Source organism: Lineus longissimus, chromosome 19 (genome assembly GCF_910592395.1).
Source record: "Lineus longissimus chromosome 19, tnLinLong1.2, whole genome shotgun sequence".
Lineage (NCBI taxonomy): Eukaryota > Metazoa > Nemertea > Pilidiophora > Heteronemertea > Lineidae > Lineus > Lineus longissimus.
In genome coordinates this window covers 9,731,614-9,745,113 of record NC_088326.1, presented here as the reverse complement: position 1 = coordinate 9,745,113, position 13,500 = coordinate 9,731,614, and the positions used below count along the sequence as shown (strand labels likewise).

Below are 13,500 nucleotides of genomic sequence, written 5' to 3'. Positions count from 1 at the left end.
ATCTCGCGTTTGCGGGGGTCATTACAAGTGCCTGCAACGAAAATCGGTTATTGCTATTGCCACTGGCATCGGAGGTCACCGCCACGGCGGAGGTAGAATAGGTCTCAAACGGTTATTTTGAGAAATATTTTGTAAAAAGATACTAACCTTGTCCCAGGAATGTCTGAGACAACAGCGGTCTAACCCACGACCTCCTGATTATGAGCCCGGTGCTCTAGCCACTATACGCCACTGATGTTCCCAATCTTTTACCAACTTATCGAGACGGGCCCCGAATGTGAAACCTAAACATGCAGCTGCATCGTTGTTCACATGTGTCGTGGACGGGGTATATAATATTCTGAGCACTAGGAACGTTTTTGCCGTTAGGCTTTTTTAACGCCCCCCCCCCCCCCGGCCCCCTTTCATTTACTGCTTCTGTGCATTTGATCATCTCTAGTTTCTCGTTGACGAAAGACATTGACCCCCCCCCCCCCCCCCCCCCCCCCCCAATACTCTATCGTCAACGTGAAATGGGAGATGCACACTGTCACTCGGGAACCCCATTGGAACCTCTTTGGGCTAGACAAATACTGTTTATAATAGGGTGGTGTTTTGTTTGCCGATGTCAAGTTTATAGAAGGGACCATTTTGGAACCAAAATCTCTGTTGCTAATTTAAAAGGAATGTAGTCGCTGAGAAAGGTCGCTCCAACTCCCCTACTTTTTGGGAAAGAGACAAATGGTTTAAGTAGAACACAACACAAGTCTTGAAATTCTACCGAATCACGTGACGACAGTGAACACTCTGTCTTCACATCCCATATCTAGAACCGCCATGATTATAATTTAAATGAGATTGGGACCTGTAAGAGTAATCTACAAAATAATGCATCAGGGGTTTTAGGGGAATGACAAACTTTAATCGACAATTTATGTCAAAAATCAAAAACTACATTTGTACATATAAAGATAAAATTGCAAATCCATATCAGTCACGAAGGTAATGTCTTATCCAATTCCGTCAGAAACAGTGAAATTATCATAAGACATATTGGGTCAATTGCAAGCGGCATTCAGGCCATGGTCGACACCAATCTCGAATGGCAATTCCATTCTCTCCGTGATCGTCCGAAGCTGGAGAATAGGCTGAAAAGGGAGATAGTGATGTACATGCGCACACAATATTGCTATTTGGCACATGCAATGTACAAAGCATGCCGAATTCCCTGCACTGGTTATCGGTTGCCTAGTTTCTCCACCTACCACCGCCGAACACACAGCTCCCGTGTCTATAAATGTTGCTGCCGCTATAATGAGGCAGCCAATCAGAATTCATCAAAATATGTTGGGGATTGAGAGAAATTGCCAACAGCAGGCAGTCTACCGCTCCAATTCAATACATGTTGATACTTTCGTCGATGAAATTGACATGGATTTGGAATCGAATTTTTTTTTGTCAACTGCACCTAAAGGTCGAGATCATTATAAAGCACAGTGAGTTTTCATACGGCGCTAGCAATGGATATAGTTATGCAACCAGTCAGATGGATGAAAATACATGTTATACGTGCACTGGATATGCCGTGTGGTGAACAGGTCATAATTCAGAGAAACCGCCGGGTCATTTTCTTTCCAACAATCAAATGCATCATAAAACAGAACCACTTTAAATACACTATAATTGGGCATGAGAATCGCTGTCCTTAATAGCGAGGTGACCTCATTCAGCGGTCAAGTTCAGTTGAAATAGAACTGTGGGACCAATCACGGTGTCCTTGATAGAGTAGGCGTCCTGCTGAGATATAGAGTGGATAAGCGGTTTGGGTTTGTTTTACCATTTGAAGTAACTCTTTACTTACAACATGTGCAGTCTTCATTGAAATCTGGAAGCAAAGCAAACAAATCTTGAACTTTAAAGCCACATCTACGTAAGTCAGAACAAAATACTGCGTCGACGCAGTTAAGCCGTTTGAGGCGCGCATTTGTTTCACATAGACACGTTGATACATATAAAACAAGCCATTTGTACAGGCGATGCTGACAAACTAAATTGCATCGACACAATATGTTACAGTGTTTGTTTTTGTCTGTGTTGTGTTTCTGACGCAAATCAATGATTTTATGTGATCCGAGCCAAAATAAGCCACATGTCACCTATCGGTCATTTTTGAAGTAATGTAATCCTATGGCGATAGTATTAGTTCATGTTACAGTCCAAATCACTATATTGTCGTCCCTATATTCACGTCATTGGCGCTCCCAGCGCATAGGTTGCGCGTAATTTACGTGAAACATAGAGAGATACACGGGTGTCACTGATGCGTCATTGACGCGCAACTCGGTGCGTAATAAACTCGCAAGTTCGTTGCGCGTCTGTGGATTTGTTATTTGTACTGTAGTAGGAGTGCTGACACGGTCTAACTGGCTCCCTTTTACTGAGTAAACACTGCCCTATTCCACTGTGGTCCTCTAAGCTCCACCAATGGAATACAATGCGATGAGCAGTATGTCGCGTGACACCGCACTGGCTATGGATCTTACGTGGCTCGCAGCAGATTTGATTGTTAGCACATCCAGCTCTTCCGTTTAGTTTTTCTTTGCCTTTACATTTTGCCGGGGGAGCAGCGCTCACACACTGTCCAATCGGCTTACCACTATGACAAAGTACTGGAAAGATAAGAGAAGGAACGAGAAGAAGTTCAGAGAAAATCAGTAAGAACGGTGAAGATCGCCCACTTTGTGGTTGCTACAGTCCAAATCACAATTGACCTCCGTCCTGCTTCAATGACGCGCAACGTAAAGGCCAAGTTGCGGGCTAATGACGCAAAATGACGCGCTTCTAAGTTTTGCGTAAATTAAGAGCGATCCACGCTCGGCCTATACATGCTTCCCGAAATTGGTGGCTTGCATTGGGACTAACTTTTCCCCCTTTCCGTCATTAAAGGCATTCAAGTGTGTTGGTCAACCATGACTATCTCCTTTGTCCCTCCACCATAGGCCTAGTTTCCCCTTATGACATCACTATTTCGGACACTCAGCGCCCCATTTCTGGAAAGGTGTATACGACATTCGTGCTGGGTAGCGCCTATTCCATTGTTCGACTTGTTTACAAGGTCAAACAATATGATCGGCGTTCGCATTGGCGTTTCAGGGGATTTGCAAAGACTCCCTAGACGCGCCAATGACGCGAATTTAGGATTGACAATTGTGATTTGGACAGTAGTCCAAACAATCTGATAACATGAATAAGCATATAAGTAGCACGCGGACGGTACAGTCTTCCAGTTTCCTCTTGAATCGAGAAGAACGTACACTAGCATTTGATCAAACCATGCACGTTTTTGTTATACCTTGCTGTCGTGTGATGATACATTAACAACGGATTTGAGGTATTTGAAACATGGATGTGAGTGGAGGTTGGTCACTCATATTTTACCGGTGGAGGGTAAATTTCACCCCGAAACCCAAATAATCAAGCCTGAACGTCGTCTTCTCTTACTTTCTCATAGGTGTTTAGAAGTCATTGTCTGTGATAAATAATGTTGTTACAAAAAAAAAATCAAAATGATCAATGGCAAGTCTTACCATAGATTTAGTTTCGTCCCGTGCAGTAAATTAAAGGTGCGCGGGCTATATGCCGTTTCTCATTTATCTCTTGCTTACCCCGACTGCAATAGTCGGTAGCTAGTCTTAGCAATTAGCACTGCTATGCTTGTAATTCTCGTGAAAATGACATGATGCAGGCCAGCAAATACGGTAAAAAGCAATTGACAATCATATATATAGTGATGATGACGATAACGAGATGAAGACGATTAGAAGGAGGGCGAGGATGAGGGTGAAGGTACTTACAGCAGCACCGCTCGTTCTTTTTGCACCCTCTTCTGTCTTCGAGTCGGTTTTGGCCTCCACATTCGTTTTTCGGTACACATTGTCCAACGGGGTCACCTTTGACGCAGGACACTTTTTCTGTTAGGACAAAAACATACAAAACACAATTATTATCAAAGGCACGTGGAAAGAAGAGCGCAATAATCCCCCCCCCCCCTCCACACGCGCGCACACATTGTCCAACGGGGGTCACCATTGACGCAGGACACTTTTTCTGTTAGAACAAAAACATTCAAAACACAATTATTATCAAAGGCACGTGGAAAGAAGAGCTCAATAATCCCCCCTCCCCCCCCCTCCACATGCGCGCATACATTGTCCAACGGGGGTCACCATTGACGCAGGACACTTTTTCTGTAAGGACAAAAACATCCAAAACATGATCATTATCACGGGCACGTGGCAATAAGAGCTCAATAATCCCCCCCCCCCCCCCCCCCCATCTACTGATAAACACCACAAAATCGGAGAGATAATGACGCTTGATATGTCATTATAAAACTTTTAAAAAGTTTCTTACGATTTTCAGCCAGCGCGGCCGCGCACACCAAGACGAGGACTGAGGCTGCATTGTAGATGAGAGTTTTCATCTGAAATTTCGAATCAGTAGTCAGGAAAACGTACATATGTAGGGCCATTAAGAAAAACACTAAAGTTCTCTCTATGTAGAAGATGGACTGATGGAGGCGTGGCAAGACGTTGTACAAATCTCTGGTGATATGACATGTTCTACACTTGTCGTGTAAATTTCAGCCCACTATAGTGTTTACTGGAACTATCACTGACAGTAACGACAATTATTGAAGGATGTCTCATATCAACAATCGAAGTATTTTGTGATTTGTCATTTCATATGATGAGCATGTGCCACGATTATATATTTTATCAAAAGCCTCTTGACCACAAAACAAAACAAAACAACATAAAAATTTAGCCCTCAGAGTATCAGCCAATTTTATTTGATCGTTTTTAGGTTTTATACAGGTGATGAGTCATGTGGAAATGGCCCATAATTTCTGTATCGATTATTATTGCATTTGTGATAGATGTGACAATAGAACACACAATCTATATGATGTCCATACATTCATCCATCAATACAAAAGCAACCATGCTGTGGTTTGCACAGACAATATATTCATACTAGTCGATCCCAGATGTGCACACCTTTAATATACTTCCTGTATGGAAATTTATCAGATATACAAACTTTAAAAGACGAGGAGATTTTTTCTGAATAACTCGATATGTACCGTTAGGGAAAAAGTAAAATGCTTGTTTTTTCTATCACAAAATACATGCCAAAATGATATGCTATATGCTTTTTTGAGCCAGTAAGGAAATGATATTTTGATGAGGTTCTAAAACAAGGTTCGACAACAACATACAAGTGACAAATATCGCGCACATTACGTTTACAGGCCCTTGGGGATAGAACCATTCGTACAGCTCTAAAACGCTTTTTTTGGAGCGGTACGAATTATCATGGATTTTGTCTTATAATCCTCAGATAAGCAAATCAATTGTGTGAACGTCCAGTCACGAACGAGAAGAAAAGGGAACAACATTTTGCTGCGATGCTTTTGGAAACAATAAATAGCTAAACATTTAAAATTTACTGAATAGATAACGAGTTTATAACTATATAGTTTTACCAGTGTTGGCCATATCGCGAGTTGTCCATCTTTTGGTCGGACCCGCCCGCCCATTGTCCGAGACCTGATGATACCCCATAAATGCTCGACGATCAGTTCAGGGATTGGGCTCACAGAACAATAGGCCCAATCCTGGGAGAACCTGAATTCTAAGGGGCCCAGATGTTACTTTATAGAATTACCCGCACAAAAATCAGATGTTGATGCTTGATATGTATCACTGGGAATAAAATACTTGGACGTACATGCATATGTACAGGAAACTAAAATAAGATCTAACCAAGAATTTTATAATCTCATCTCGATTTTCTGGACAATTGTGGCCACCCTTTTGAAAAAAATAGACAATTTCTTGGTATTTCGAAAGGTTTCAAATTTCGAGTTTATTTAATCAACCTCTAATAACACAAACCACTACCAAATGAGAAAACGATCCTTACCGTGGTGTGACGATGTGGGAATAAGGTGTCATATATAACTTCCCTTGGTACTTATAAGTCATACATCACATTATCTTAATGCCTATTTCATGGTTATCTTTCTAATTACCAATTACCACATCTGTTAATTGCTTATCAATAAATTAATATCACGCGAGACAATGATCCATTCAAAATTAGATTTTGACGAATATCACTTTCGTGGCATTGCACGATTTGTCTGTCAACCTATCCAACTGATAATCACCATTGCCTTTTGCTTGATCGCTAAACAGACGCCACTACTCGAATATTTTAGCAGTCGAAGAACTATCTGAAAAGAAATCAAAATCCGGATGGGGAAGGCTGCGGGGGCTTTCCAGAGCGATTTCGAACTTCACGACTTCGGGTTTCGACATCGAGATTAGGATTCACATGTGTAATCTCCGGTCAGTAATTTATGCTGCTGCATAATGAAGGATGGATAACATTGTATTGAGCCGCCCGAGGGATTTGAATGGCAGTGCCGGAGACGCAACCTGGGTGTGCGCGAACTGGACAGTGACAACACCGGGTTGCCAGGGGGACCACAGTCTTCAACACTGGCACAGAGAAGTGAAGCGTTGAAGATGTAAATGGTTAAGCCATATCCTAAGTTTCGGAGAATCCGGCCTTCCTCTCATTACATTTCTGCATTGGAGGTTACCTGGTGAAAGGGAAGGGAGCCTGTAATAGTAAGGTAGACCTCGAAAGGCAGACATCCAAAGAGTATGACATGAGTTGACATTGGGTGCATGATGGCGTGGACATTCAAGAGTTGGTGAAAACTATCCATCACAATTAGGGAACTATCCTTTTTTATTTCACTGGATAGTTCTGTGCTGCAACTAAGAAACACGTTGCTCCTATATTTGTAAAAACATACTCCCCAAGTAAGAACAGTGTACAACTGTGAACCAGATCATAGTTAGTAATGACTGACAACTCTATCTATGAAGTTACTATTTAATTAGCATAATTGAGTACATTCATGAAACATTTGCCAAAATATCTATCAGGGTACCCTGACTAAGGATTGCTCATTCTAAGCGTCAAATCATGTACAGAGTCCACTTAAGAATGGGTCAATGGTCAAGGTAAGCACCACATACGTGACCTAGAGCTTAATTAGCAAAATGGAGTACACGAATGAAACTAAAGGTACGTGGAAATAAGATCTCAATACCCCCCACCCCCCTTCTAATCGACTGATAATCTGAGTTCATCGGACGGTCAGATCTTATACAGCATGTACATGTACAGTCCTTCCAGAAAGTAAATGTCGACAGGTTTTTTTAATATCACAGAGATAGAATAAGATAATTAAATGCGTTTTAAACGCAGAGAATGGTATATCTAGTTAGTCATGTATATGACGTATTGGACCCAGCTAATCCTGTCTCTTCATTATGTAACAGGCAATTTTAAAAATGTCCAAAAAGTCATTTTTATTTTATTATTTTCGTTTTTTTTCACAACGTATGGGTGAACTATGATGCGACAAAGGTTTTTTGCTTTCATTACTATAAAATTCCTAGTAAATTCTTTCATTTTGAAGATTTGTTTTAGCTCGCTACAGGCGATTGTTTTTTTTAGACAGCTGGTGACCTATGAGAACACCCCTCATAGTCAGCAATGCAGTCAGTCAGGGTCTTTATGGCCAACTCGGCTCATACATGAAGGATTGGGGGTATTCATCAAAGGTTATGGAAGAGATTTTTTTTTAAATCATTAAAAATCCTAAGCAAAATGTGCATTTGTCGTGACTATTGAACACACTATGGAATTGCAAGTGCCAAAAAATGATGGTCATAAAGCACTGTTCATGGGCTCATGTGTATTTTTGAAAAGGCAAATGAAATAAAAAAAGTGATTTTTGGACCATTTTTGTAATATTTGTTACATAATGAAGGGATGTAATTAGGTGCATCCAAATACAACAGATATATGACGAACTAAATATACCATACTCTGCTGAAAACCGCATTCAAATATCTTGTTTTATCTTTGTGATATTTAAAAAAAACAGTGGACATTTACTTTCTGGAAGGACTGTACCTTACGATAGTGACGAACAATATCTTAACTATTAGAGTATCAATATGAGAACATTGTTGGCTTCGACCAGAGATGCTTTCACGTGGACTATAATCCATATAATTTTACCAAGTGTAGTTCCTTGCTCAAGTTCATGACTGTTTTCTTCGAGTTTCTTCCCCGAACAAGCTCGTTCTAAAATCCTTGGCGAAATTTTCGATAAGCTTCTCATAAGATTCTCTGTCAAAATCGTATATACTTCAGTTTTATATACCTGTGCGCGTACGTTATTAAAAGATTCTGAGTAAGTATCTAACTAGTAAGAAGCGTTAATACATATGTATATATACTGCACTTGCATATATGATTGTACACGAAACTAGCTCAGAATCTTTTTGTGAATCACAACAGAGTTTTCAAATTTGGTGAGAACTGATCAAGTTTCTTATTTTCTAATTTTATAGCCAAATATTTTATAATCATGGTAGTATATAGAACTAAGGGCCTTTAAATCCTCAGATGAAACACTTTTAAAACTCTCTGAGACAAGTTGTGCTGTCGGCGGTTGTTTGTAATGCTCGCTCCTCGCTGGCCATTTTATCAAATTCGAAGCATTAATTTTGTTCAGGATAAAACGTACGTCCTCTTCAAGTGTCTCATATTTGGCAATAATATCGTATCTCACATCACACGGATCGCATGATGTAATGTACGGCTCCCAGTGCACGTTCATATGATCTGATGGTTCCAGTTGCGGGAAGTCAAGCGGGTGTGTAAGGTAACGTATAAACTCTTGAAGGGAAACTTGAACTTTATCTCGTGCAATTGTTTGCATAGGTACCTCAGGGCGATATTTCCTGATAATCATTTGTCTATATATATGGGTAAATATTGTTGTTGGACTATTTGACGTATTGAATTTATCTTGATATGCTGATAACACTCTCTCTAAGGGATCTCGGACAAGGATTGCCTTTGTGTAATATTTCAGTCTGTATGCTATTTCCTTTGGACTGTAAGTAGATAATGACATTTCTTTGAGGTCGGTGTTTCCTCTAATACGCACACTGCGGCGATCAAATGGGTCCTCGGCACCGTATAATCCAAGCATAAGCCTTTTCCAGTTCGAACAGGCCACCTTAGCAATTGTGCAGAACATGAACTTACGTTTATCATCAACTAACACATGAAAATAAGGTGGGATTTTTTTCTTATACTTATCTCGGGTTTTTTGGTTTAAGGTATTACAATAGTTATTCATAGTCTTCACCCGTTCTGCTATAATACTCTCCTGATCATCGAGTTCTTCCTGAAAATTCATCGTCTTCGCCAGTTCTGCATTAATACTCCCCTGATCCTGGGGTTCCTCCTGAAAAACTCAAAAATCAATCGACATCAGCCTGGAGAACCAGCAGCCACATCAAATACAGGAGATGATTGCAATGTTTCTATTCATGCTAGCTGCTACTACAACAAGAAGTGGAAAAGCTCCTCCACCTTCCGGCCTGCCTCTTCCTATCAGTTTCATAAGGGAAAAGGAGGGCTTTCGAATGAAAACAATCGTATGCAATATATGTCACTAAGGATTAAATTCGCTTTCCAAACGCACTGCGCTACTTCGTACCGAAAAAAGAGAAGAAGGCGCAATTGGAATCGGGATATGCCAGTGATCGCGATGGGTATAACAAACAATATAAAACTTTCTCAAAATCAAAACTGCATACTAACTGAGACATCTCAATTATGCTTATAGTAATTATGGATATATTATGCTGCTCGAGCTACACGAGGAAATCGGCCAAACAGTGCTCATGCCTTGGTGTTGCTAGCGAGGTTGACAACATCCGGGACGTTTATTTCTCCAGGGAGCAATTCTTCCCCAAGGCGGGATGAATGTTTTGATTTTCCATGACGTATGGCAAGTCAGAAAATTGGGGAGGGGGGGGGGGGGGGGGCAATGCTATGTTACTAACAAACTATAGAAATGTGCATTCTTAGCTCTACAAACTAGTAATCTAAGCCATGAAGTTACCACGATTGCACTACAGCAAAACAATGACTATAGCGTCATCACGATGTCCTTCGTAGCGGAGTCCATCCGTCAAAAATCAGATTAGAAATATTCGAATGAACTGGTTTAACGAACTTTACTCATATGGCTTCTCCTGCCGCTTCATTTCGCATGTGCTGCATGCCATAAACTACTACTCAGCAAGTAGTAATTATAACTACAGATTCACAAGAAAGGTCATGGCACTAAAGTGTCTTTTTTCCCTGTTTTTAATTGAGCCCTGCACTGCAATCACGACGCTATACTATATGATTTCATCTATAGCGGGCTTTGGTGCATTTTAGAAAATGTTGAGTTCGGCGCAGATATGATCAGAAAAAAGTTATCCAAAAGCGACCACCATCTTTCACAAAAAAACCAAAAAAAACATATAAAAATGCACCTCGCCAGCTATTTCGCTAAAGGGCGCAATTAGTAATGGACATAAGATTCAGTATCAATCATAAGTGCTTATCATACAAACTAATTAAAAAAATACTTTGGACGTTTTGGTATGAAAGTAGTGTAAATAAACACTGTAAGCTATGAGATATACGAACCTTTTCTTGTAGAGTGGCCTTGCTAGTAGCAAATTCATAATGATCCTGGTCGACAAAAATCGCTTCTGTGGTTTCTGGAATGACAGAAATCGAAGTCAAATCGCATCATGTATTTAACATAGCTGGAGAAGTAATTAGAAGTTCTGGTGTGGATAAAGACATTGTATAATAAAGGGGGTAACAGTCATTTTATTCGAACTGCAAATACCAGTGTGGGGATACGAACAGTGATTATAAAAGCGCTAGCAGACCACAATAACAAACTTGAAAACCCCGGCATATGGCACTCGACGTGGATTTGCTGGTGGACAAAGACATATGTTAATAGGTTTATATTGATGTAGCTGTCTTATGACCCTTATTCACGCACTGTCCTCGTGTAGAAGAGCTTATTCCATTGGCACCCAAAGATTTACTTTGTTTCTCATAATCAGGAAGATTTGTGAAACTGAGAGACTGTTTCATATCTTCGACAAAGTTAACAAACAGCATTTTTCATTTCATTTCTGTGATTTATGTTTCAGACTTTTATAAATGCACCACTACCTCTCTACCGTAAAGCGGGCGATATTGATGAAACGATTGGAGATGTCATCCAAGAATTTCACCAAAACAAATGGAAAACAACAAAAAAGCTAGTAAATAGAGGAAAAGTCAACGAAATATTTTTTTGATATCATTCACCTATGAGAGTATCCTTATCTCGGACTCCATCGCCAGTACCACAAAAGGAACGTGTCGATCTCATCTATCATCATTAATAGAAAAACAACAAAGGGGAAAAGTCAAAATCGGGAGTACTCAAAACGTTACACCGGGTTGAAACTCACCTGATGACTGAGACACGGACTTTTTTTCCCATTGATAAGCCTTGTAGTCATGGTAGTAACTAACGTAGAAGAGTGACAGGCAGATTACCAGGACACCAACGATGATCTTCTTAGCATTTATGTTTGAAGGCATTTCTTTGTCAAACCGTGGCCTGAAATATGATGGAAGTTCTGGTTGACACAAAAAACACTTCACGGACTTCACTCCGCGGATTCGATGACACTTTAGGATTGACATCGATGCCGGTGTGACGGGGATAGTAGTCCTAGGGCCGATAGTCCGTGTAACAATAGTCCGCATTGCTAAATGTTTTGGTTAGGGTTAGCGGTACAATAGATCATGCTGCTTAATTGGTCAAATACAATGCTACCGGACTATGACTCCAGGGGACTATATCCGCTGTCACACCGGCAAGTCGGCATGCAGAATATGAAGCGTAGGGAAGTTGTCGAAGGCAAAGAATACTGTCGATACACTACAATGTGTATGAAAAAGAGACACACTTTGGAAGGTATTACCTTTAAGGGTTGACCAAAGGTTCCGCCATTTTGGCTAGACCTCAAAATCCGAAAGCAATTAAAACTCTTTCCAAATGAATTGAATGCTCATTTAAAACCCTGGATGCTGTTCTCTGTAAAACAAAGAACAGACTCCAGCCGTTGATATGAGCATTCACTACTTTTTGAAAAAGTTCTAATTGCTTAGGGTGTCGAGGTCTAGCCAAAATGACGGTACCTATGGTCAACCCTTTATCGCAAAGGCCTACTTTGTGATAATCTATTTTAGCGAGCTAATAAACTGCACAGATCGAGCTTCTATAATTTAGGGCATTTTCAGTACTCATGACTTTGCATATTACAGTACCAACTGAATGTGGTGGTGAAATGGAAATACGGGAAGCCTGTGCAGGAGCACGTGGGTAAAGGGTTAAATCCAAGGAGCTCTTGCATGCAGGGACTGCAAGTGAAAATACGTAAGCTACATGAAGCAAAATATGCCTTGGTTCAGGTCAAACTAAGGCTTAACATTGATTTTGTTTCCCCTATCAGGTGATAACTCCGTGTTCATCGTGAGATTATGGAAAATCGGGTAACTTAGGAGACTTACGATTAGATATTTGTACAAGAGCTTGGGAACAAGTTTTCCCTATGACACTCGACCGGTAGGAATGGATCTACTGATAACTGGGCGCCAGCCTTACATATACCAACAAGTTATATAAGGAATGAATACAGGGCGAAACCTAGGTTATATAAATAGTAGTCTGGAACATACCAAAAACTAAATATAGTACATAAACAACGGATTGCAATTACAGACATTGATATCCATTACTAAGGCCTGTTAGAAGTCTGAATCAAGTCTGGGCGATTCCTTTTGTTCGGCAGTTTAGTTCAAATCAGCGTTGCCTAGCTAGCAGTAAGGGGATAGGAGTATTTTAAACATCGTTTATAAAATGTATTGCTTCTTTGTATGTAACTCTTATTTAGGGTTGCGAAATATGCGTACTACTGCAGCGCATGCGCAGGCGTCGTTCGAAAGTGAAGCCTGGCTTCATAACGACATAATGGTAACAGGTTTCGCTCGTAACTGTCTATGTGTTTCTGTTAACCAATAAAACAAAATAAATCAACGTTTAGTAAAAGTGACGTCCAAACGATAATCATCAGTATAGAGCCCTCCCCCTACCAACATGTATCGCTTTTCAGTGGAGGCTGTCTAAAAGGGGTATGTTCATAAAAATCATAAATATAGTCGAACTCTAGCCTCGCTATGAAACGTAACTATGCATAATATATGTATTTTCTATAAATATGAACTTGGAAGCTTTCACACTATGCCTGGTGCTGTCTACTTATATCTTGCAGTGGAAAATGAGCTTTTTATTCTGTCAGATGCTACTTGATTCGATGTTGGTGACAGAAGTAAGGAAGCTAGATGGTTGCTATTCCGTCCAAATTACCAAAACTTTAGATCTATTGATAAAAGACGAACAATCAACGTCCAGCTTAGAAAGAAAGTGGAGTATTATGTGGC

At 40.4% G+C, this 13,500-nt stretch overlaps 1 protein-coding gene across 1 annotated transcript; it reads right to left on the bottom strand.

Moving 5' to 3' along the window:
* Positions 1 to 890: 890 nt before the first annotated feature.
* LOC135503282 (uncharacterized) lies at positions 891 to 5,991 on the bottom strand. Its single transcript, XM_064796789.1, has 6 exons — positions 5,968 to 5,991; positions 4,393 to 4,462; positions 3,834 to 3,950; positions 2,523 to 2,648; positions 1,841 to 1,864; positions 891 to 1,127 (listed from the first exon to the last, which is right to left on the bottom strand). Exons 2-6 carry the CDS (start codon positions 4,460 to 4,462, stop codon positions 1,021 to 1,023), a joined length of 444 nt encoding a protein of 147 aa, XP_064652859.1. The 5' UTR covers positions 5,968 to 5,991; the 3' UTR covers positions 891 to 1,020.
* Between the last annotated feature and the right edge of the window lie 7,509 nt (positions 5,992 to 13,500).

Excerpts from the sequence above, each read along its gene's own strand:
- LOC135503282 (XM_064796789.1), bottom strand. The coding sequence starts at position 4,462 with ATGAAAACTCTCATCTACAATGCAGCCTCAGTCCTCGTCTTGGTGTGC. Across the intron at positions 2,649-3,833 it reads AAAGAACGAGCGGTGCTGCT|TACTTTGTCATAGTGGTAAG; the intron begins GTAAGTACCTTC and ends TTATCTTTCCAG. Across the intron at positions 1,865-2,522 it reads TCAAATCTGCTGCGAGCCAC|ATTTCAATGAAGACTGCACA; the intron begins GTAAGATCCATA and ends CTTTGCTTCCAG.